Source organism: Falco biarmicus, chromosome 3 (assembly GCF_023638135.1).
Source record: "Falco biarmicus isolate bFalBia1 chromosome 3, bFalBia1.pri, whole genome shotgun sequence".
NCBI lineage: Eukaryota > Metazoa > Chordata > Aves > Falconiformes > Falconidae > Falco > Falco biarmicus.
In genome coordinates, this window is record NC_079290.1 from 98,083,030 (window position 1) to 98,109,630 (window position 26,601).

At 43.9% G+C, this 26,601-nt stretch overlaps 1 protein-coding gene across 1 annotated transcript in view; it reads right to left on the bottom strand.

The window, feature by feature from the left end:
- Window positions 1-939: 939 nt before the first annotated feature.
- The window catches only part of LOC130145753 (protein Jumonji-like), a 116,377-nt gene continuing 90,715 nt past the window's right edge, over window positions 940-26,601 (bottom strand). The window contains exons 2-3 of the mRNA XM_056331041.1: window positions 19,335-19,470; window positions 940-1,070 (exon numbers count right to left, since the gene is read on the bottom strand). Of these exons, the coding sequence (XP_056187016.1) occupies window positions 940-1,070; window positions 19,335-19,470 (267 nt within the window). The remainder of the gene's footprint in view (window positions 1,071-19,334; window positions 19,471-26,601) is intronic.

Consider the following 26,601-nt stretch of genomic DNA (forward strand, 5'->3'; position numbering starts at 1 on the left):
AAGCTAGTCAGCATTTTAGGTCTTTGCCACCTCTATGTGAGCACCAAGTGAGGGCAGTTCCTCCCCAGTCTGAAAAACTTTTACAGATCCATCTTTGCTGTAATACACCACTAGCAGTCCCGGTTTTTAGTTGTTTCCCCTACCTCACCATCACAGGGATATGCTTTTAGACTCAGCGACACACCTTACCCCGTTTCAGAGTTATGCTTCCACTAGGAATGGATGGACAAAGGAACAATAAATCCACACTTTGAAAATATCCATACCTCAGCACCCAGGGACCAGACAGATTAGTAAAAATGGTGAAAAAATTTTTTAAAAAGACATTCTGCTATTTTAAGTAACATGAGAAGGAAAGCTGTGCCAAGAGCACGTCTCCAGACAACAGCTATTCTACACTAGAAAGTAAAAATTAGCAATTGTGCCTCCACAGAGTATAAACAAAGCGGGAAGAAAGAAGGTGAAGGCAAACACAGTGAAGCAAGGAAGAGCCTGCTAATTGGAAGAAAATATAACATACGAATGTGCAAATAAAACAACAAGGGAAATAAAAAAGCATGCAATGCCTCACTGCTAACAATGAATACTTGGGAGCCTGAAAAGGGAGAGATGTGCAGCTAAACCCTAGAGGCTTAGCAAAGCTTGGCTATATTTGTTAATGTTTCTAGGAAACCCTTCCAGACTGTGTAATTTGAAAACTGCGTATCTGCATGAAACCGGATGCAGCAGCAAAGCAGCATCTTGATGAACATTTGCCACACGCTTTTCCTCTAACGAAGCACAGTTCTTGCTGATCTGCGGTGAGGGATCACACCAACAGGCCGGGCTCATCATCTCGGCACACGGAGGTGACAAAAAGCCCCTGAAACCAGTGTCACGGACAAGCCAGCATCTTCCCCCTGCAAAGGCAGCTGGTGGCTGCAGCAGGCAGGGACCAGGTTACCCTCTGCTGCACCCTTCAGCAGAAGCCCGGCCCTTCCGAGGAGCGAGGAGAGCAGGAGAGTCGGCAGCCACATGGCACGTCAGGAACTGCTGTGCTCCTGTGAAGGACCGGGCCAGTCCTCCTCCATCTGCAAATGGGAAGCAGCAATAAAAGGCAGCCCAAGTTACTTCTTTCTCAAGTAAACCAAATTAAATTAAATGATCAGAGGAATAAATGTGGGACTTCTACATACACGTCCAAAGTGAGCAAAACACCAAACTCTGGAAAAGGAGGAGGGTTCTAGCACAGCAGGTGTGCTGCAGGAAAAAGGACAGGGAAAGGACAAGAGATGTGCCAGAAAGCCCTTTCGGGGAGGTTATCCTCTGCTTAACTGCCTCTGATTCTGCCCCTGTGTGACAAAAGCCGTGAAAGGCAAACACTAAGTGACATACTTCTAATTGCATAGTCCCATTTGATATTTTAATGCATGTCATTGAGGATTAGCTTTTCATTACTTTTGCCAGGAGCACAGGCAGCCCTCCAAACAGAAGAAATATTTTTTCCCCTGATGTGACACGAGCTACAAAGATCTTGTTTGCTGCAAGAACACACAGCCTGGTGACCAGCAGCAGTGACCATCCCATGCAGCCAACAGATGTGGGTACAGATTCAGCCCTCTCTCCACTGGAGATGCTTGAGCTTTCAGTCAAAGAAGAGGAGGAGAAAAGTCCTCCTCCTGTCGTGGGAAAAATAACTGAGCTAAATGGTAGGGGTGTTCTAAAAGAACTCAAGTTCTATACAACGGATAGTTGAATTAAACCATTTCAATTACTTTCACTCCGTATTTTCAGTAACTTTTTAGAGAACGTGCCCTCCCCAGCTCTGAGATCATCCATCAGCCAGCTCCAGGAGTCAAACTGTCAACTTCTTTCACTGACAAGGGTGGTGGGTTTTTTTTTTCTGGTGTGCCACCTCCTTCTACTAAGCACTTGAATTATGATCTCTGAGTTTAAAGCAATTAAAATAGCCACTGACTTAAAAAAAAAAAAAAAAAAGAAGAGGCCACAGTCACTTCTAACGTAACTCCCTAGCATCTTCAGCAAGAGGCCAGCTAGCCCTCCCCTGCACCAGGAGGTCAGGCAGCCCAGCTGGACCGCAGGCAGCCTACCTCCCTCCCCACACCAGGGATGCTGGACCGCAGGCAGCCTGCCTCCCTCCCCACACCAGGGATGCGCAGGCACTGCCTGCAGCCAGATTTCCAATTCCCTGCCAACCTGACCCCTTGCATATCAGTTGAGAGCCTTAATGTAGGCTTGACAACCACACCAGCATAAAGCCCTGTGACAACCCAGGAGGAGGGGAGGGAAGAAAGCTGCCTGTGCAATTCTCAAACACTTTAAAAAAAACAAAAACAAAAACAAAACAAAAACCAACAAAAAAACCAAAACACTTTCCCAGGCTTTTGTCTGTAAACCGAAATTTCATCCACGATGCTCAACGTCTCACTGCTAGCTGGGAAAGGCAATTCTCTCTAGGACAAAACCAGCAGCTGCTTTTCCTGGGAGTGAACCCTTCCCCTAGACACCATCGACCCAGTGTACCATTTATTTCCTCTCCTCCACAGAAAGCAGCTTCAAGGCACCGTAAAACAATACCAAAAACTTGAACACCTGGAAAGCCCTAAAAATCAGCCTCTGAACTTTTGGGGCACCTTTCTCCTTGCCACTGGTTTTACATCTACCTTGCTAAATTAATCATAAAAATATATTTTTTAAAATTACTTGGCATGATTTTAACATACGAAACAGCCATGTGGCCATACAAAAAAAATTTCCATACAGTAAGCAAACATATTTCAAACATATTTGCAAAACCAGGCTGCTTAAATAAACCAAACCAAAAAATCCCACCTATCTTTCCATGAAATCTGTACTTGCAGACTGTATTCACCTCTTCTCCCAGGGGTGATTTTTTTTTTTTTTTTTTTTTTACTTTACTGTTCTTTTTTTTTCCTCATCCCCCCCCCAGTCTGTTTGCAGAGCTGTCGTCAGAGGAGAGAAGGCTCATGACAGTGACAGTGAAAGGTTTAGACCAACTGCTGGAAACTGAAATCACAACTGCAATATGAAAGCCCAACATGAATGAACAAATTGTTCTGCCACAGGCATGCACGGGAGCGACAACACTTCACCCCTACTCAAGCCCTAAGCCTTTACCTCAGGTCAGGATCCCAGCCCTTCTCCTACATGATGCCAGCAGCGGTGGCAGGGGTTGCAGATGCCTCCCCATTGCACATGCAATGAGAAACACACAGGCTGGGAAATCAATCCGTAGCTGGGAGATGCTTAGAAGAAAACCCTGCCCAGACCAGCTCCAGCACTGCAGTGGCAGGACAACAGCTGAGGAGAGGAAGCAGGAGGAGCCAACACTCAGCAGAGCTCCAAGGATCTTGCTGCCGGAATGACACACAGGCCAAAGCATGAGCAACACAAACTTAAAAGGCGTTAGATAACAAACATCAGCCACCTACCAGAGTGTGTGCAGAGACCGTTCTCGGTTTAATTGGGGGGACAACTGATTGTTGCCAGCATTAACGCAGTTACCCAAAGCATCGGCATATGAAGCATCAGCGTTGTAACGGCCTTTAAGGAAACGCTCCTCATACGCCAAGCAATTCCCATCTGTATTTCTAGCTCTTGATACCAGCAGCTTAACCTTACATTCACCTCCCTTTTGTGAGCTCTACAGGCGAACCACGGGGGGAAGAGATGAGAGCTGGGGTAGGGGGCCAGCCACTTGAAAACTTGATGGTGGAGAAAGGGCTTCTGAAATGTAAAGAAGGCTTCCCAAAGCACCACCCCCCGGAGGAGTTAAAGAAATTCCACTACCAAGAAATATTGTGCTGCGATTAAACAGCTTTTTTTGCTTACGTTTTGGGGCATCAGAAGGGGAAGTGAAACAACATTAGCTGCTTCGTGACTTAATAGAAACCCTGGAACAACCATAAACACACACTTATCCAATCAAGACTATACAGTGATGTGTACGTAATGATTTTATCTTTCTGAATAAGCAAAGGAGATAAAGTACTATCTTGCAGTTTTTGAAGAATACTGGGTCGTTGTGTCGTGTGGTGTGTGTCTCCCCACACACACACAAGAATTTGTTGCAAAGAATTTTCCTTCCATCCATGCATGTAACTGAAGGCTGATACCCCTTAGCATATTTCTTAAGTACAACATCGGAGAAATGTGGGTGAGGGGGTGGGAGGTGTGTGCAATGGAATAGCATAGAAATGCAGGATAAAAACAGCAAGTGGGCTTTCAAAATATACCCAAGAGGCTGTGTGTATGTATGCTGAAGTTCACCGTTGTATTACTACAATAAAAAAACCCTGATTTAGGGCCAAAAGTACATTATTGATATTCAAAAAAACACTGCATAACTCTGTTTCAAGATGACATGACAATATGGGGCGGGGAACGACACAACACTACTAAAATGACAACTGGAATCTCTCTGTTATGTTCACAGTACTCTGTAAAAAGCTAGACATATTAAGCTAAAACAGTTCAGACAACTGAACATCCTGAAGTTAGAACATTCCCTCCCTACACTGTTCCAAGGCATCTCCACCAAGCCTAACCCAAGTGACAAAGACTATTGAATAATATTGATGCTTAGCATGCATTTAATACTTGTATATTCAAAGTGCTAACACACACACACACACCCCTCAGCCCCCCAAAAAAACACTGAACAAAACCAACCTGAACAACTGGGAGAAGAACTCTGCCTGTCGCCACATGGGGCGAACCTACAGCAACATTTGTCCCGCAGTGGGAGATGTCCTGCTGTATAACCACAGCCCCGCACAGCGGGATGAGGCAGAAAGGACGGTGTCAACCACTCCATGGGTGTTGGAGATACCCTCCTGAGAGGGATGGATGGACCAGTCTAATGGGCAAGCAGCACTGCAGGTATGCCACGCTGTGTTTTGGATGACAGGCAGTACGCAGAGCGGGAATCATCGTTGTCAGCGTCAAAGCCGGGACCCCAATTAGCCCGTAACCTGCACCAGCTGCCTGACGCGCTGACAGCCTTTGCTTCTTTGCATGCTTGGGCCACCCAGGTCAAGGTTTAACTCCCACGTAAAAGTGTTTATTAATAACACTCAAGAATACAGAGTAAAGACGAGAATGAATGTGAACAAATACCCATCATTTTAAACACCACCACCCCAAAAAAAAGCCTGCTTCATCCTGTTTAATGGTAAAAAGAAAATGTATGGCTGGATCCCAAGTGGTGAGCAGGATATGAGAAGGAAGGGGAGTCCAATTTTTTCCTCTACTGGTCTGTAAAATCAGGAAAGGCTTTGGCAAATGCCAGGTAGATAAAAGTGGACCACTTACAAAAGTATAGGGTGGACTTTCTACATTTAATTTCTTTCTGAACTTAAAATCTGCCTCAGAGATATTACAGAAAACACTTTCAAGTTTAAAAAGAAAAAAAAAGAAAAAGTCATTGGGGACACGAAGGCCTCATTGTTTTCCCCAAACTTTATATGTCAACACATACACATGCATAAAAAAAAAATCCTTACCTCCCTTCTGAGACATTAAATCCACACAATGTTTCTTGGAGAGGGTAAAAAGAAAATGTAGGTCAAGATGTTGAGATAGGGATTGCTTCTGAAAGATGAAAGCATAAGAGGACTAAGCTTTCATTCCTTATGTTTCTTTGAGATTTCAAACAGAGTGTTATTTGATAATGGTTCCTTTCAGAAAATTGGAATTTAATATAGCTAATTATAAGTTAGAGAATTAATGTAGAGTCAGTACTCCAACTGAGCTGGTATACCATGCTGATGCTTTTTACCAGCATGTCCCCCGTGCTTATTATAGATCTTTTCTCCAAATTCTAAGGCCAATCTGTTCTCACATTAGGCTGGATGGCCTACGAGTTGGGGGGGTGGGGTGGGGGTGGTGCGGGGGCACAAATTTATGATCTTTACGGCTGTAACACCGAGCCTGCAGCAAGCAGCCTGCAGTTGTCCTCACAGCACGGCACAGTGCAGGAACAGACCCTCCTGCTTCAAAGGGAGCACAGAAAATAAGAGGACAAAGACAGAATAAAAAACCACAAGTAGCTGGAGACGACACGGAGGACATGGAGAAAGAGGAAAACACATATTCTTCCCTTTAAAAGGAAGGGGAAAGTATGACAACAAGAGACGAAAAAGCATGGGCAAACAGGGAGTATTCCTAATTGTCCAGTATTAACATGGAAGCATCTGAGAATTATTTGTCCTACTCGCAATCCTAAGTTAAAAATCCTGACCTACATTTCACAGAGAGCAAGCAGTACAAATAGGAGCATCCCTCGTGACAGGCACCGGCAGCAGATGCAGCCAGATTTGGACCGAGGACAGTCTCTGCCCTTCGGAAGGAAGCCACGCGTCAGTGTTGCAGGGACCCATGCAGGTTTGAGATGCTCTTTTTCTAGAGATGGCACAAAAGGCGTTCAACAACACCTGCTGCACATCACTGGTTAGTACATAAGGTAAAACTGTAGCTTGCGTAGTCTTAAACATACATTGTACTTGAGTGAATTTTGAGGGCGGAAATGTACATCGTGGGAAGCTCTGCAATCCGCGAGGTTCCAGCAGCTTTCCCTTTGTTTTTCACTGTGGTTTCCAACTAAATACTAAGCCGGCATATTTCTTTAAGTTCTCCGATGGACGTGTGAGCTCCTGCAATGAAATTCTGTCATTACATGAGCTCTGTTAAGGTCTTAATCAGAAGGACCATACCCCGTTTTTTCCTGAAAATGGTACCTATGTTCAGTCGAGCTATAAGCTTCTGGGGGGAAAAGGGGCATGTTTTTTACATAATCAGAAGTTTCTTACATGTTAGCAAATTAATCCCTCAAGTCATATTATCATTTGGTATGTCCCCACCTGGGTTAGAGGCAGGACATTCCCTATGAAAGTAGGTGTTGCCTTCCAAAATATTATTCTGCTCCTAACAGGCCACATCAGGACAAAATCTGTCCCCTACAGAGGACACCTCCCCCTCTGCATGCTGGAAGAATTCCCCAAAATCTGCTGAACTTGGCACTATATCACGCACTCCCAAACCTTGGGGCTGAGGAGTGCTCGTCTTTCCTTAACTTCTTCCTCTAAGCTACAGAATAGCATTCATTTTTAGAGAAAACAAGCAAACAAACCAAAAGTTTACTGAGGTCCTTCCTGACATGCTTAGCACTTTAGGGAACTGAAGTCTTCTCTTGACAAGTGGACACCAGAACAGTACTTTTCCATCGCTTTCAACCTAAGTAAAAGGGAACACATCTGGCATGGAAAGCACTGCCTCCTTCAGTCTGCTCTCTGGTTCCTGTTGCCTGAAGAACCTGGTCAACCTAGGTCAGGAGGGAAAGCAGCCACTGCACAAAAGCTGAAAGCTATTTTCCTAAAACCTTGGTAAAGTTTCTGAGTTCCTTTGTCCATACCAGCAGAATTTCTCCTGGAAGTAGGAAAGCACAAACTGAGGAGCAGTCTGTCCTTCTCAGCAGAGTCTATTCCTTTCTAAGTCTCCCTGCAAATTCAGTTTTCAAGAGACTATCCCCACGGAGTCCAAGATGATTTGAGAAGTTTTAACTAGCTATTTACTTAGCAGTTCTAATTTTGATCCAGCCACGTGGTAATGCAGCACCATCTCAACATCCAACTACGCCAGGGAAATTGAAGGACTGCAAAACCATCTTCCCCATAAACCTCATATTCAAGTTCACAGACAGTATCTTAAACTCGTTTTTCCAATCAGTCAACTATTCTAAAAGAGGTCTCCTTTCCAGGCTGTTAATGGCAGACACCTAGATCCGTAACAGAAAGAAAGGTGGTTTTCTGCACTAAGCAATGCCTTAACCAACAGCTCATTTATTCTACTTTATGAGCAGAGCATGTGTATATAAGCCTGTGTTGTGCTTTGGATGTTAATTAGCCTTCAAAACTTTGCATGCCAGTTTTATTGGAGCACCTTCCATGCTGGCATAAAGGGGACTTTGTACCAAACACTCTTCCTCCACCCTAGGAGAGATCAACATCAGCTTGCAGCTCAAAAACCTCTCTTTCACAAAGAACTTTTACTCTTCAATTCTGGTCTCTTGTTAATGAGACTTTAAATATTCAAGGACACATGCAAAGGTAATCTATGAAAGAGTGCATTTAAATCTACAATTGCAAATGGGCTACGTTTATCTACTTAGATAAGACAGCCTTGTTCCTCTCAATTACAGAAGGTCAGTTCCAGGCAAACGTAAACTGGCATTTGAAGTTCATCCCTGCAGGACAATGAGATGAGGTAAAGCTTCTGGGACAGGTTTCCATCTAAATAAAACTTGACAAGTAGTCCCTAACCACAGACTTCATTGCTGCACAAAAGGCCACCTTCAATTGATTTTCAGGAGGGGGGAGAAGAGCAGCAACAACTATGTTTCAAGAAGATTTGGAATTCAAGCCACATTCTGCTTCTATCCCTTATTCATGGCTTCCAACTGGAGGTAATCACTGCTGACCGCCCAGAGATATAAAAAGGCAGAACAACTACTGTAGAAATCAGCAGATACGTTGTCCTTGAACAAAGTTATTTGCTTACTGTCCTGTCAAGTAGATTGTCACGTTAAAGGATGAGTTGGGACTCTTCTCCTTGGAAGAGAAATGGTGTATTCCTGGACAGATGCACCACAGGAACCAACAACAAGGCAGGGAAACGGAGCCCTGCATGCAGACTGTGTAACAGGAGCATGCCTCTCCCCACCCCAGCACACCCCTGTATGACTCCACAGTTTTAAGGCTCCACGCAACCCTTCTAGTATAGGGAGCCAGAGACTGATAAAGCGCCTGAGGCTCTGAAACAAGATCCCAACATCACAGCAAGGGAGCAGGGGTCAGGAGAAAACAGAAGGAAATGAAATCCCTCTTCAGCCCTCTCCATCCAACACACCTGTATCTGTACAGGTCAGTACAGCCCAGATGCCTTTTCTCAGTGCCCTGTATGAGAGGACATGCTTCTACCATTGCTCTAGCAGCCTCTTGCTAACACTGTGACAGCATTTCCACCCTGAAGCAGAAAGAAAATTCCCATGCTGTGAAGGAAAAAACGGTACCCCCTCTGTGCCATTTTCATCACTTCTGAGATTCTTTCAATCTCTCCACATATGCAGCAGGCATGACAAAAACACTGGGGTGCTTTGCAGCCACAGTAAACACAGCATCTTTAAAAACAGTTGGCCATGAAATGCTTTCACCTTTCACAGCACCAGAGGAGGCAACAACTGTCTGAGGGAGGTGTTTTAGGAATAACCTGCTTTTGATGCAGCCTGGCTGAAACAGACCATGTCACGGTGAGATTCACCTCTTAACACATCTACACACACACACAAAGACTAGGAAGAGGCCGAACTGAAATATTTTTAAGGTCAACCACTAATGAAGCTAAGTGAGGGATGAGCGAAGGAGGAAAAAAATCCAATTAAATGCTGGTGAGACCTTTGGGCATTACTCAGAATGGCTGGCTGAGGCCAAATTTTTGCAGGAAATATGGACTATCTCCTGGGCTCCCAAATTGCACCAGAGGTCAGCTGAAGAGGTTTCGGGAGTTTGCCAGCTCTGCCTTTCTGTGGGATCTTTGACATATTGCTCCAGCTGGGATCCTTCCAGCTCTTCCCTTTTTCCATTTTAGTGTATAGCTTGAATAAAGAAAACAAGATGAAGGCTTTCAAAGATAACACAGTCTTTCACAAACAGATGCAGAACAAAGGACAGGAAATTCTGAGCAAAGTAAAAAATGAATGTTGTCTGTTCAAGGCTTATCTGGAATGAGTTAGCCTCTTAGTGGACAGATCTGAAACATCAGACAGTCCCGACTGCAATTGCAGTGCTCGCTAACAGGACTGTGAGGGGAGAAAACAGGATGGATAAGGGTAGAAATTCAGCTGCCTTTAGTTCTTGGAGCGGGAAAACTCCTTCAGATTTACCAGAAAACACTTGCAAGTCAAGCTTGTCACTGTCATCCCCTGTCGCCCTAAGCACCTACGGTTTCTCTATCTACACTTTTCACTGGACAGCCCCTTCACAGTATTAAATTCATTTAAATTGGGAAATAAAGGACATCAAAGGCAGGTTATTGAAAACATGCATTCAACTAATTCTGGATACAACATCACATTAACTGCATGTAATAAATCTGCGCTAGTCAGACAAAAAAAAAATTAAAATGTATGCACATGTATTACAATGTAGAGCAGTCTACTAGGACTTCACAGTATACGTGTTAAGCTATATTTATTTTTTGGAAAACATTCATCCACAAGCTCTGGGAAGTATCTGCTATGTGATGAACGGATCATCATCAGTCATCAAAAGGCAGCAGTTATTTCAGAATGGTTTCTTGGAGATTTTAAATTAAAAAGATCCCACTGAAACCAAATCAAAACGTGGAGGCATGAGCTCAGGGCACGGACCAATCTCCCAGGCTGTTATGAGCCGTGAAATGAATGTGACTAATTCCTGAAGACATTCGTTGCTCAAAAAGGCGACTCATGTTCTTGCTTTTCACAGCAGAAACTCTATGTTCAGACATGGGTTGATGGCATCTAAAAATAATGCGATACCAATCTACTGACATTTTCAGTTTACTCCATGTCACTACAAGGATCCCCAGATCCCTTCCAATTGGCAACCTGCACATGTTACAAGCCACAAGGCTTGGGAACACAGGTAACAGAGGGTGTTTGAGATGAAGATTAAGGTGCACTGGCAGCTGTGTCAGGCAAGTTGCAGAAGTGGCTACTGTGCCCATCAGCAGTTACAGCCATCTGTCACTAATCTCTACTTTTTCTTTTAAAACCACTTTACTGCCAGGGTTGACACGATAAGGTTTACAGCACACACGACATCTGCTCTGATTAAGCACAGCCTAATGGCCTGAAGAACATCCTGCTGAACCAAATAGTTCTCAAACCCTTTCCACACTTCCAAACAGCAAACCATTTCTAAAATGCCCCCCATGTCAAGGAAAAACTGCTGTGGAGGTTGTCAGATGCAAGACAGGCCCTTGAAGACTGAAAATGTATTCTCCCTAATACTCTGAAAGTGCTCCACAAAATGCAGTCTTGCACTAATACCTCAAAGCTACAGTGTAAAAATGATAGCAAAAGCCTTACTCAAAGCTAAGCACAGGCAGTTTTCAGAAAACACAGTTCCCTAGAACTGACTACAGCAAACCGTACTACACAGCCTGTGTGTATGACTGCAACGTCTCTCTGATTCTACTTGTGATACCGATTTTATTTCCTGCTGCATTCCTATTTTTTTAATAAAGAAATATTTCTTAATAAAGAATATGCTTTTTCAATGACTGACTTTTTTCTTTCCCTGCTGCTTTCCTGGTTATATGCCTTAGGGTCTGTCCTTAAATTAAAACCGCTAGTTATTTAATGCACAGTTTCCTTCTGCCAATCATGGGCAATGGGGAAGCAACAGAAAAACTGACAGTTAAACTCTCTTTACAAAGCAGCTACGTATTCCGACCTGCAGACCTTTGATCGTCACTAGAACATTTTAATAAACACTAAAGTAACAAGAATCACAAGTATTGGGCATCAGACAGAAAGAGGTAAAGCACCTTTGTCCCCATTCCCATGCTTTCTGAGAACCATTGCTCTGAAACAGAGACATCGTGCTCACTTTTTCTGAGCACACTGCTGGACTGCTGCCACCTTCTCCACTTCGTGTCCATACTTTCTGCAAGTTTTCCAGCCCTTTCAATAGCACAATCCACCAGGCAAACAATGGTATGGAACTCGAACATTTACACTACCTTTAACAGCTGTATAATTTTGATTTGATTTCTATGTAAACCACAAGTTATCTCTTTATCTCCTCAACACAACTCAACAGCCTGAGAAAATGGGCAGCACCAACCACCAGTTCTCACTTCATCAGGTCACCAGCATGAACTTCATCCACCCCAACCTGGCAGTGTGAATGACAATGGTCTGAGCAGATCTGTCTGGCTCTTAACATCCCAATAAAAATCTACTCATCACAAAAAAAATTATTAACAAATTTAAACTTGTTTATCTGTGGTTGAGTTAGAATCCAAAGCCATGCATCTCGCTTAATATTGCAGCCAAAAAACCGTAGCTTTGCATAATTACGCCTTACTCCCGTTTCTTAAAAAAGCAGACCAGAACTGTTACTAGAAAAGTTACAATTTTTGACAGAGCTGGCAATTCTAAGAGGTGAAGCCACCAACATCCTTTTGACTCTACATGCCAGCCAAAAATATGCCAGGGTGCAAATTTAGGCTGGCTGGCAATTTTATGGCTGCCAAAGACAGAATGAAGCAGTTTGCTTGTCTACATTCAAGGGTGCTTCCAGACTGCTGATAGAAACAATAAATCCAAGGCAGCAACTATGCGGAATGACCCCGAGTCAAGAAAAACAAAATTGTTGTCCCCTGTTGGGGTTAAGGCAAAGGTTTGTTCCACAGACCATCTATGCAATGAATTTCACCACTACATCAGCGGTGGAGTTTTTTTGTGGGTTTGGGTGTTGGGGTTTTTTTGTTTGTTTGTTTTAGGGGTTTTGGGGGTGGGGGGTGGGGTTGTTTTTTTAAGAAATACATAAAATTAACACCTACAGTTGTGAAGCACGTTCAACGAATTTTTAAGCTGCATCTTTTTTTGCTCCTATTTCTGGCAACTGTTGTCTCTTCTAGCATCTGAGGCTGTGGTTAGACAAGACGACTGCCAATCCTAAGGCTGTGGTTAGACAAGATGACTGCACCAACTGAGCAGCTTGCTACTATCTAAAGGGATGAATCCAGACTCTTCCTCCGACCACTCGCTCATCCGACCTCTGATGAACCTGTCTCACTCATTAAACTAGAAAATTACTATTTTTTAAAAAATCATTTTTGGGGGCTAGCTTCCTGCCGCGTTAGTATGCTGAACCAGCTGTACTGCACGGGCAGACAAATGGCAGAGCCAGACAGGAGATAAAAGAAGGGGGGACCAGACCCATCAGCTGTCGCTGAACTCTTTCTTACCTTTCCTCAGCTTATTTATTTCAGATCTACAATAACTCCATCACAGATTATGCATGCACCTCTGCAACATCCTTCATTGCTGTTTTCATTTTCCATTACCTACAATTAGTAATATGCAGGGAGGCAAGATTATTTTTAGAATTACTTCAACTAGAAGCGCACTCAGGGCAATAACAACTCTTTTTAGATGGTCATGAAGTGAAGGTTTAAGAAAATTAATTACACAGTTCCTCTGTTTCTCTGGTTAAAAAAAAATCCACCTCTTTATGTTTGAGACAAAAAGGATGATGGGTGTCCTGCAAGAGAAGGCTTTCTGGCAGTCTTGCCAAACACTGAAATTGTATCAAGACAGGAGCACGATTCAGACATGATCAAACTGGGTAAAAATCACTGAAGGTGCAATTTGGCCTGCAAAATTTTTGTAAGTGGTGATGATGGATGGAACAGGCAAAAAGAACCTGTGTCAGCTGATGAACAAGCAAGTCCCTGGCAGGCTCAAAAATGAATTCTGTTCTAAAAAACAAAGAAAGGAAAAGAGATTTGGAAATTTTCAATGGAGCCCAACCCCAACATCCTGTTATTTATTTGTTAATCTTTAAATTAACTTGACAGCAACCACCAAAGTGAAAGTGATGTTGAGTGCCATGACAAATCTGCTCAAACGCTTATTTTCTGAACCTTTTAGTTGAAAACATCTATATTTAATCACAGCTTAAACTAGCCAAAAAGGCTGTTTACTCTGAAAGTAAAGGGGAAATGTTGCGAAGTTGAAAGAGGTATTTCTGTTTCTGTAAATGCATGTTAAAAATCCACTTACAGACAAGGGTCCTTGGCACACTTACAATCTTCTACTACAGCTTAGGAGACAGACAGACATTACCCACTGTCAACAAATGCAATTTCACATCACTGATGGAGTGAAAAGCTCCCTAGACAAATGTTAGCATAAAACCTTCTTCCAGTACTTAATTGCAGCCTTCAGAAATAAGAGAGATGAAGTTACCAGAGTATTTGAACAATCACAGAGAATGAAGAGGACTACCTTCTTGTTCAAAATTAAAAGCTAGGTGGTGGTCCAGCCTAGATGTGAGCTCCAGGGAGGAAGGAGGTGCATGCTGCTCTGGGCATGTAGGGCTGCAGCTGAGACAACAGCACCTCTCAGAGGGCTGCTGTTGTATTATCTTCTGTGCAGTGGGAAGAGACGTGGCCTCAGCCCAGAGAAGACGAGGTTGCTCTGCTGGCAGCTGCTGCCACCCCCACATAGTTAGCTTTTGGCAAGTACTGCACAGCACTGAGCGGCAGCACCCAGCTTAGTTGTGTTTAGGCATTTCTACCACACCTGTTCCAATTTTTATGCCATGCCTGGGGTACCATCTACACGCCCAGGGAAAAAGAGCTTTCAACAAGTTGAAGTCGAACACAGCCTCATGCCACCCTACCACTGGGCACCTCCACTTCGACGTGGCGTGCTAGGGAACAATGACAGAACCCCTTCACGCAGCGAGGAGGAAATACTTGAAAAATCCATGCAGCAATAACACAAATAGCTATTTCCAGAGAGCCAGCGCAGCAGCCAAGGGATGTGCAGACCCAGGTGTCAGAGCAGGCTGCTGCCACTGGGTCCGGTACTGCTGTCTTGCCATGGGCTGCCTCAGAGGCTCCTGCCCCTCTGGCGAGAGGCATTTCATTTCTGGACAAAGCAAACTTCCAGCAGAAGTCAAGTTAGCTTTTGTGAGGGAAGGGCTGAGGGCAGGAGCAGACCAGCACAAGGCAGGAAGGGGCATCACAGCCATCCGGGGAAGGACCATCAAAGTGCTGACGTTGTTTCTTCTCTGTTTAAAGAGCGCACATAAAAGGAGTAAGTGACTTTAACAACCCTAAATGTAAAGTGAAATCTCTCAGAACAGCAAAATTACCTATTTCTACTCATCTCTGTTTACTAAATGAGCAAAGCTTCCAACTTCTGCCTTGAACCAAAGCATTCCCTCTCACATTGATTTCCCAACTAGATCATGTTTGCCACAAGCTTAACCAAGCTGGCATGTTTGGAAATTGCCATGACACCTTTCTAGGACAAAGTTTAGCTGAGGAAAATGCACTATCTGCTTGAATAATTCTAATATCTTGGTTGTCATCTCTGTAGGTTAACTACTGACCTTAAGCAAACTGTGGCACTTTTTCCATTTATGAAACGCTAGCACTTCTGTATCAGAAATTTAGTTTTTATCACAAATTTTGAAAAACAGAATTTAAAATCTTATGTCATAGAAATTTGCTTTTTTTTTTTTTTTTGAGGCTCTTCTTTTGAGGGCACTGGATTTATTCTCATAAACAGAACACAAGCAACAATTACATCTTTCACGGCCTTTTTTACAGCCTTCTCTCACATTCAAAGCTACACAAGAAGCAAACGATTTCCCAAGGGAATTAGTTTTCCTTTTAGACGAGGATCTCTGAAAATTGGTATCACTACTCCAAACACCAATCCCTATTCTTAAAATCCTAACGCGACTGACAGGCAGCAGTAATCAAAATCACTAAAGAGGTCCCTCTGGGTTTTCAGCACACGACCTTGTTTCCATAATCAGAATTCCAGTACCCCATTCAGGGCTGCAGAGGGTTCCTTGACAACCTGCAGAAACACCTCCTTTAGATTTTTCTATTCCCACGTTCTGGAGAGGAACACGTAGCAAACAAAGGCATACTGTTGTAGGGCGTCATTCTGTACTCTGCAAATATCAAGAGTCAACATAAACACGCGTGCTATACATCCACCGACACAGCAGTCGTAATACACCTCGCTCGCCTTTCTCTGAAATCCTTCTAGCTGTAGCGGGGCTGGGGGGTGGGGGCAGCCCAGGGCAGGCAGGAATGAAAGAAAGCAGAGAAACAGTTAGGATGAAAAATAACTGGCAGCACAAACACGTAAACAGAAACACCAGTTGAAAAGGAGATTAAAAACAGGTAGGGGTAAGAAGACCTGCAAAACACACCCCCACTCCCAGACAAAACCCCACTACTTCAATCAGAACCACCTAATGAACAGGGTTTCAGCCACAAAATGAAAATGGCAGGATTGTTTTCAGCGTAACAAGTATCTTTAATAGTGAGGTGGAGGCAGCCAAGGTATTATAATACATACAATCTCCAAAAGTAATCTGGATTTTTATCTATTTATTTTAATTTTTATTTTTCTTTTATTATTCAGAGACGCATGGAAGTTGTGCCATCACCAGCACACCTTAGAGCCTGCAGAAACTCCAGTACAGAAAAGACTCTGTTATAGGTTCATCTCTCATGTTTAAAATGCTTTTCGCACTATCAGTCAAAGAGGCACCATCATTCCAGCTAACAAATCATTAACAATGCTACTATACTTACCAGCTGAAAAGCCATTGACTATCTTTTTCAAACAAGTTTAGTTGCAGCATGGCAAATGCTGGCAAAGCAACTTTTGTAGCATGTTTATGCAACTTCAGCCACTTCAAATCCATAAAAACTTTTTAAAGACACCAGTGGCAAGGGGCTGGTGTGTATTTTACCTTCCTCTACTGCCAAAAGTTAGTACTTCCTACTGAAACAAATTACAGGTTGCAAGTCTATAAATAAATAAATTTAAGGGATGACAGTTATAAAACCAGAACAAAGAAACTCTTTGCACTACAGATGGTAGCAGTAAGATCAAATCCTGCTACCTAGTTGTTTGTGGTCCCCTGAGCTCTCAGAAGTACGTGATATTAATCCAAGCTTCCACATTGAGCAGGGAGCTTGGAAAGCTTAAACTCACTCAGACCTCTCTTTTCCACTCCTGGAAATGGTTAAATTTGCCAGGTACTGGAAGGTGACTCATTTCCAAAAGCTGAAGAAAACATCCTTCAGTGTTCACTAGAGATATCCACAGGGTTGGGCAGCACATACCCTACACTTTCCTTTATGTTTGCAAAGCGCAGCACCCTGACTGGAATTCAGGCCAGGGGAGGCCAGCTTTACAGAGGCACTAAATACATTTAACTTCAAGGTATTTCAGCTAGATTCCCCTTGCCCCCTCCCCCAGAGCTATGGGTGCTGAGTATTAATAAAGAGGTTGCTCACATAAACCTGTATCTAACTGCATGCTACCTTTTGGAGTAACACACAAGAAACACTAGTTGCGGCCTGCATGTGGGAACAATGGCCAAATGCAAGGAAATATTTTTCACTCCAACAGTATGAAATCATAAATCTAAGGCTCACCCTTAAAATACTACTTTTCCCTAAATTCAAAGTAGTTCAGTAATTTCTTTGGATGACCTGCTTTTTCCTCAGTCCACAGAGACCTGTGGATTTGAAAATAAACCGCTATGTTTTCTTAAAAGATGTAAAGAACAAATTGTATGTTTAAATAGATTTTCTTAATGTCACCACACAATATCAATCCTCCTCCCTTTTGCAAATCTTTTTTCTCTGTATAATGAAACATTCTTCCAAGTATCAGTGGATAAAAAAGCTTTTGGACAGCGTTGTTGTTGAAACAGAGCAGCACTGAGACAAGACATTTAAAGAACCATTTAGCAAACAGAAAGGGTAACACAGAATATCATTCCAGCTTAAAGAAAAAAAGCCACCAAAAACAAACAAGCAAAAAAGCAACATCCAAAGAACTTATCACCTACTTCCATGAAGGAGAAAAAGCACTGGATGCTACAGTTCTCAATGCGAGAGGCAAGCTCCAAAAACACAGCCTTGCCACTGCCAGAGGAAGCCAGTGGCATACTCTGTGTCTGGTACCTGCATCGACACAACATTCCCAGCCAACTCACTTTCTATCTAAGCTGCCTTTGGAGAAACCAGACACCATAAAAACCTCAGTCATCCTGTAACCTGGCACACCATCAAAGCCTCCTAACACACAATTACTGTGCTTCACGCCTTTAGACTTTTTTCCTTTGACTAAACAAAACCCCCACAATGGAATAAGAAACTTTCCAAGAGAAATTGTGTTTGACAGAAGATCAATGATGCAGAGGTGTTGGAGGGAAAAAAGCCAGTGCTGTTTTGTGTACACCTCCAAGCTTTTTAATGGCTTGCTGCTAAAGCTAGACGCCCCTTCCCATCAGATCAGTATTTGATATTATTACTGAACTCAGAAGTCTGAGGTCTTCTTTAATCACATGAAGGAGTTTGCAACTGCTTATGCAATACAGTAACTTTATGACATTGCCTGTAGTTATTCAGCCGTTCCCCTAGGTTTTTGCCTTGTTGGCAATAACACTCAGTGAAAATGCAGTGAAATTTGACTCACCATGTCAGAAACACAAGCTACATATAAATATGAATAACCTACCAAGCAGTCACCCAGCTGCTGCTTTAATGCATTAGCACATGTATAGCTATGCACATGCCTAAAAAGAACTGCCATAAACCTCCATAAAGAAACAAATAAGCTCTTGTGAGTGAAGAGAAAACCATAAGCCTGCCCAGAAATCTGAATCCTGCTAGTCATCACTTTCAAGGCTCAAGCCAGCATGACAAAGCCTTTTCAAGAAAGAGTCCTGTGTCAGAGAGTGAATCTGAAAGAGACACACTTTATATTCACCTCTCAGGACACCATGGCCTTTTTAAGCAAGCTGTAAGGGAAGGGGGAACAACAGATAATAATTGGCCAAAGGATTAAATAAATAAAATTAAACTCCTTTCAAGCCCCTGTCATCTAGGCTTGTCTGCATCTCCCTTTCAAAACCTTTGAATAAACTGCTCTGTGAACTGCTAAACTAGGGGAGGCCAACGTCCCAGCATTTGTGTCCTCTCAGCCCATTACATCTTTTGATGTAGATCCTATGCTACTTCACCTCTGGACAATAAGACAGCATGGACTAGGAACACTCCAGAGATACAGATGCTGGTTAGCCAGTCTGTTGCATCTAGATGACAGAGTAGGTGAATTCTGCCCGACTGTCCTTCCCCAAGGTAACTGCAGCCCACCACCTTTCAATGGATACCTTCTCTGTTGACGTACTCAGCACACCAGGGAGCAGACTGACCAGAGGAGCCTCCTTTTCTACCGAACAGCAGCCTGTCCCTGTCCTCCCACCTGACACCTACCCTCCACCCTGATCCCCATCTCAACTGGTTCACCAGGAGCTGAAACATATGGATCGGTCAAGGCAGGCATTTTAAGCACTTCAGAAACAATTTCTTCCGTGCAGATCAAAAGGGCACAGTGCATGCCAGATGGTGCACTGCTCTCCTTCCTTGCTACAGCAGAAGAACCGCATTGAAAAGGACTGAGTCCTTCCAGCGGTACCGCAGAGGCAGCTCACCGTTCACTGCCTTGAGGCTCCCGCTAATGCCATCACCGTGCTGCCGCTTCTGTGCGTTCTTGAACTCCTTCAGAGATAAATAAAGGACCTTCCGCACCACCCTCTCCTCTGACCAGGGAATCCCATCGCTGTCATCCTAAAGAAGACGGAAATGGAAAGGAGACATTAGTTGCATGCTTCTGAAACAAAACTAAAACAAACAAAACGCAGAAGTCTAGGGCTACACAGATTATTTTTAATCAAAAAAATGAGAAGCTGAAAAAAAAATACTGTGTAACAAAATGCAACCTAAACTTGATCAGCTCTAACAGAGATCAGAAACATAACTATTGTCAACAAATCAGAGCATCAGTCCCCCTAACCCTTTATCCTGCAGACAGCAGTAGCCACGTGCCAGGTGTTAGACAAGAGGTGAAATTTATTTATTATAATCCTCATAATGAATCCCTTATGGAGAAATTTATCACAGCCAGGAAGTGCTCTCCCAGATAATTAAGAGGGAGGAAAAAAAAAAAAAAACAAAAACAACTAAATGGAATGTTGCAGAAATTTAAGAGGCAAATTTTGTGAACCAACTTCTCATGTTGCCATTTTGGCCTTAGTTTGTGCTTCTTGGCTCAGGATTTTTTTTCCCTCTGGTTTAGTAATTTACATTTATTGCAGTGTTACAGTGAAGTTGTACATTGATAACAATGAAGTTATTCTGAATTTATCTGAGCATAAAGCCAAGTGGAATTTGGCCCACGGGGCATATGTTTTCTACTTTATTTTTAGGAGACAAATGCTATATTGTCAAAAAGAATATTAATGTATGTCATATTTAGTACTTGCTTTAGTTAAAAGATTAATTCCCTGGAAAAGCATTTCCCTAAAGCCTTTAGCATTCAAATAAATTAAGTCAGCAAATTGATATAAAGACACAAGTGAGATCAGGTAAGTCATCATATTTTCATAAGCCCTATAATTGTCTCAGGGTCTTTAAAAAATCACTATTTGAGCATTCTTGCCCTTGAATTCCTCCAGGGCTACATCACTGCCAAGCAAGATTAACATTTCTAGGTAGACCTTATTTAGGTAGGTGTACCACAGCACACTGCCACGCCGCACTGGGAACCCCAAAAGCCCCATCCCCGATCCCCACCAGGAGGCAGGAGAGTTTACGATCGTCAAAGCAGTGACCAACACCATCAACTTCAAAAAACAAAACAAAATAAAACAAAACCTCCCATAGTTTAGGGTGACCAATGTTAGCTTTTTCTTTGCTCCTCTCGCGACATATTGGCATTCAGCTGCTGAATTGTGATCAAAAACATTTTTCCCCCCCAAAAAAAAAAGACTGTATGACAAATTACTTGGCCAAAAAAAAAAAAAAGAAGAAGAAAAAAAAAGGAAAAAAAAAAAAAAAAGAAAAAAAAAAAAAGGGGGCAACACAATGAGTACAGTGAAAGCAGCCGGCATTTTGGCAGCGGGATGTGCATTTCACACGAGGGACAAGCTACTATACTTTGAAGAAGGCTGAGCTATGCCCAGGGAGCTTTAGAGCACTGGCAGCTCCGGGCCAAGAAAGCAAACTTTGTAACCCAACACCCACAGCAACCAAAAACAAAAAGATCTCCAGGCAAGCGTTTTAAAAGGACTAGTACATCCAGTTATTTTGTCAACAGAGGTTTACACAAACTCCGGCTTACCATTTTGCTGCCAAGACAACTTCAGCCCTAACCAGAAGCGACACCAGACACGAGAGGGCTGCAGGCTGCTCGACTGTAACAAAGCTTGCCCGAAGATGCCCTCCCCATTTATGCTCCCACCGACAAGGGCCTGGTGGGACCATCACGCAGTTGTTTTCACAGAAACTACTTGCTAAATCCTCAAGGCAATCACGCTCAGTTAGGGAACGGCCACAAGCACCTCCAGCACTATGGAAGCAGTCCTGGGACACCGCTCGCTCCTTCACTGGCGAGTGTACAGATTCCCAATATAACGGGCAGCAAACGCGAGGCAGAGGACAAAGAGCCCTCTGGCCAGGCACACCACACCGCTCCTTTCTCAAAGCCTAGATGAGTTACACAGAAAATCTCACAAGAGGCAACAAAACCATCGCTCTGAATTTTTATATATTTTTTAGCCAGGCATGCACAAGATGCCCAACGACAAGGTGTCCTCAGAGATGTGCCGCTCTCCCGAGCCCCCGTCAGCCTGGGGCCAAGCTCCTGCAGAGCATCAGGCCCATCCTGAAGCCACAAACAGAATCCTTCCTCCATCAGATCCCGCAGTCCCTGAGGAGCTGAAGCAGCATGAAAACACCTGTTGGTTCCTGATCCCACTGGCCCTTTTATCCATGCTAAAAATGCCGGGGAGGGGGGAGAATCCTACAGAAATTAATCCCACTTCCAGCCACTGTCACGACAGCTCGCTCCGAGGAGCACAGGGCAGCATTCAGCAGCGACAGGGTGAAACCCTCTGACAGGATCAATCTGTAAAATCAGCATGTGCCGACCAAGTGGCCGATGGTGGTGGGTGAGCGAGGGCTGGCCAGTGCAGCCTGTGCCCTGGGACAGGCTGGTGGCTGTCCCTGCTGCAGGAGGGCAGGAGATGGTCCCCACACCCACAGACCTCTGGCCTAGGCCACCCTCTCGAAGCATTGCTGTGAACAGCCTGAAGTCACGTCCCACTCCCCAGACAGCCTGCTGGACAAGCCAAAGGATGGCGTGCAATGCGGCACCTTATTTCCTGAGGGATAAGGCCACCAAGATGTCTTCCTGGTGCCAGGCGGAGGCTCCAGCCCTGCTGCAGGAGATGCTCCCACCTTCCCGGGCCACAGTGCCATGGGCAAGGGGATGGGTGCCGGGAGGCAGGAGCACAGACCTCCCTCAGCAGCTCCTGAAGCAAAGCGGCAACATTTCACACCACGCTCAATTCATGGAGCTGTAAAACTCGAGATGAACCATATTAGCTTCATTCCCCCTCTGCAACAGCAGCACTGCCAACAGAAATGCATCACGAGGGGGTCTCTCCACACCAGAGCCCCCACCAGCCCCGCCATGCCATGCCTGCAGCCGCTGCCCTGCCTACACTGCCCTGTCACGGGCTTTCCCCACCATTCAATTGGAAAAAGGTCCTCAAGTTCCCCAACGCCGTGTTATCCAAGGTCAGCAAAAATAAGGGGCGAAGCCACTGCCAACACCCGCGTTCACACGGCTCCATATGCAGGAGCAATAAAAGGGTTTTGCAATCATCGGCAGCATCTTCCCCCGAGCCTGCAGCACAAAAGCAGCCGCAAGCTGGAGAGCAGCTGAGTCGGAGCCCAGCTGAGCCGCTGCTCCGCCGGCAACGCAGCTCCAGCTCCCGACACATTTAACCATAATTACATGGGTCAGATCGTCTCTGCCTCGTCACGCCGGGGAGGGAGAGCCGCTGTGCGGCCCGCTCCGTGCTCCCACCACCACCGACTGCAGGAATCATCTCGCTTTAGCAAAACAACATACACAAGCGTACCCAGAACCATTTAGAAATACACTCCAGTGAAAGCCTGGAGGAATTTAATCTATGTAACTTCTCAAAATCAAACTGAAAGAAAAAATAAAAAAAACTCAAAGGGACTGACTCTATCGCCGCCTTTAAATCTTTCCACAGGGAGCAGAAATTTAATAATACATGGCTCTCAGGGCTGGCAGAGAGGGGTATAATATCATCCAACAGCTGGAACTCGGATTCAGAAAAATGTAAGACAGAATTAAAGAACAATTTCTGCAACTGTGCAAGTAATTAGCCATTGAAACTACTTATGGGGAACTGATGGATTGTCCGTTATTGACTTAGACCCAAAAAAAGACTGAATAACATCTTAAATTGTAGGTTCATCACTGCAAGCCCACAGCCTTCGCTGTGCAGGTCAGCTGAGATAATTTCTGCCTCTTAATCCGACAATAAGATTAGTTTATAAACTTAGTAAAAAAGTAACAGACACAAACAACCAGGGAAGCCCTGGAGCAGAATGAAGAAACAGAACTGCATCATTTCCTTTAAACTGCTAAAAAAAATTAATCACGCCGCCTTCTTTGTTACACCATTTCGGGGAACCACACATTGTACATTTATATCTGAACTTCAGCTACCAGGGCAGCCAAGCAACAGCTCAGCAAGTTCAGTCTGAGGGGACAGGGAAGAAGGGCACACAGCCCTTGTTCACCTACGCAGGTCATTCCTGCATAGGATGCTACCCCGTGGATCAGGTAGCAGAGCAGCTCTCTTTCACGCTACCTGGCTGGCAGCTTGCTCTTGGCTCTACAGTCATGAAGGTGATGCTTGTAGAAAAGTCCAGCAGGCTCCTGCTGCTGCATACTGCTCATTTGGGAAGAAATAAATATATACACACCTGTGTGTGTGTGTGGTTTTGTTATGTGCATATAATACATTAAATCTTCACTACATATATATTAATGTGTGTATGTAAGCTAAAATATATACATATTAATATATAATGCAAATATATAATGCCTATATCAATGTAAATTTATGTAGATATCTACAAATAATTGTCATGGTGTGCTCTCTCCCCCACCACCATCCTGACCTTCATTCCCTGTAGTCCTGCTCAAGTGATAACTATCAGTGGCAGCTGTAATGTATGGGTCTGGGATGTAATGTATGGGTCTGGTCGCGGTGATGGCTGCATCGACTCCAAGTGGATTTAGGGGAGACTGATAACAACGCAATAGCCAAGGGCTGGTTTGAACAATGGGCCCACGTAACCACAGTGCTGGTCCAGGTCTGATTCAAGCCAAGTTTGAAAGAAACTAACTTCTGTAGTCAGAATGCAAATATGACTATAAATTATTGTACTCCATAAACAGTGGCCAGCCGAGGGCCCGCTGAGCTCTCCTGCACAGCAGTGGGCTGCGTGCCAGGATCTCCCCCCGAGTGGGGCCATCTCTCAAAGTTACTACTCGAAGCTGAGAGATCCCTTGCCACAACAGATTCTCGGTGAGTGATTAATGGCATGCTAAACTTTGAAATCTTAGCTAAGTGATACAAAGGATTGATTGTGCATATATAATCCTTTAGACATAAACCACTGACCAAGCCTGAGACTAAGTCTCGATCCAGCTGCATCAAAACTCCCTTCTGAGAAGGAGTTTTGAAAGCAGGGCGGTCCTTCCCAAACCTCATGACTCAACAGGAGGGTCTTCCTGACAACCTTGTCTGACCCTGTCCTCTACACAGTAAATAACTGACTATACCTTGCCATCCAATCTTGTTGAACCACTGTTGCGTTTTGCTATCAAACTTTGTTAAATTGCTATAAAATAGATATAAAATATCCATAACCATATTGCTACTTCTCTTACAAGTGAAGTGCGTCATTCCATTTCATGACAATAATGCGCATCAATATGTAACGTGTATGCATTTGCAATGAAATCAAAATGTGCACCCCCTGTACCTTTCACCATTCACCTACAGCTGAGGTCCTTGGCCACTGTGGTTCAGCTGCCTAGCTTGCACATGTGGCCTACATGCAGCCTTCCTATTTCTGAAGTTACTCATATTCTTAAAAAAAAGCAAAGCACGCAGAAGCGAAGAGAGAGGCAGGCTTCATGCCACCTCCTGGGTAGGCGAAACGTCAAGTCTGAAGTCACAGGCACCGCTGCACACTGCTTTGCTTCGTAAGCAGCAGCAGAAGCATACGCATACGCATGACTCTAGCTTCTCCGTTCATTCATCGCCAGATACAGCATTTTCAGCCTGGCCCGGCCTTGCCTTAAGCAAACAGGAGTCACAGTCCACAGGGTAAACCAGAGCTGGAACAAGGGAGAATGTATGCAGCACTCCATGCTATTTGTTTTACTTTTATGTAAATACTTTAACAGCAGTGATGGTTTTATTTGAGAAGTCAGGACTTTGTAAGGTACAAAGATACTTACAAGCATGTGTGTTATGACTCAGTGTGGCTGGCGAGTTTCCAGCTCTCTCTTTGGGTCTTTCCCAAGCACGCATCTCCTGACCCCATTCTTCATGCCAGGTTGCAGAAAGCAAAACAACAAAACACAACCCCCCTCTTTTTTCTTTTTCCAGTGCTGTAGCCAATGCTCGGTTAAAATCACTGTGGCACCCAGTGCCCTAAATGAATATGCTTTCATGGTTCAACAGCCCCCAGAGAGTCTTTCCCGCAGATGTAAGAAGGTCATTTTGAAGCAATGGGAAAAATAAACCACAAGCTTCTACCCTTTACTCAAGGATATTTTTGAAGGAAAACTATTTCAAAGGGTGGGGTTTTTTTCTCTGTTTAGTTAGCAACAAAACAAAAATCTGTCTTTTGCATGAAAAACAGACAACACGTTTTCAGAGATCATATAAATTACTTTTCAGCCCAAGGACCAAAATGGAAATGTTTGTTTACTAGATTCAAGACCTGCAACAGATTTTTGCCTTTTGGCTGTATATTATCAATGGAAAACAGTTATACCTGGTTTTCTCTAAAAGCCAGACCTAAGAGAAATTAGTGGGAAACCTAGATAAGCCTTCTGCCACTGAAAGAGATCTTCTGTGCAGTCTTGGGCAAGTTACCACTGCTCAGTGCAATTAGCACGCTTATTCATTTACAAAGCCCACTTCCTCTGTATACGCATGGCATGGCGTGAACCTCATGAGAAAGTGCAAATTCTTACTACTATATCGCTCCGTGTACTTCCCCCATTCTTTTAGCAGAGGTCTCCACTCTATTGCAAAGTCCCTTCTCACCACCCCAAACACACATTGTACTCCCAGAGGAAGCCCCTGCTGTCAGCCCATCGGTGCAAACTCCCTCTCCATAATTTGCAGGTGCAAGCGGGCCATCCCATGACCAGGTAGCAGAAGCTCTTCTCAGCAGAAAGTCCTAACAAAAGTTTGAACTTCCAGGGTAATGATTTGAAATCAGACTCTAATATATTCAACTGAAGCTATATAAATAAAGATTTTTGGCTCCTCCTGGCAGCTATCATGCTGCTTGGACTTCTTACAACCAAGCAGAGCACTGTGCAAACTGGATATACCCATATATACCCACTGTAATAACATTCTTGCTGTCTTTTGCTTACTATCAAGGTCCCTCCACTCCCTTGTCCTCTCAGAATAAAGTTCACACTTACTTAATATTTAACCTTTTAATCAAGTTTAACTATCCAGAGACGATATAGCAGTTTCTCATTTAAAACAAACTGCTTATATTCAGTGAGAAAAAAAGAAAACCTCATGAATGGCTTAAGCTGATGAAGATTGATACAGC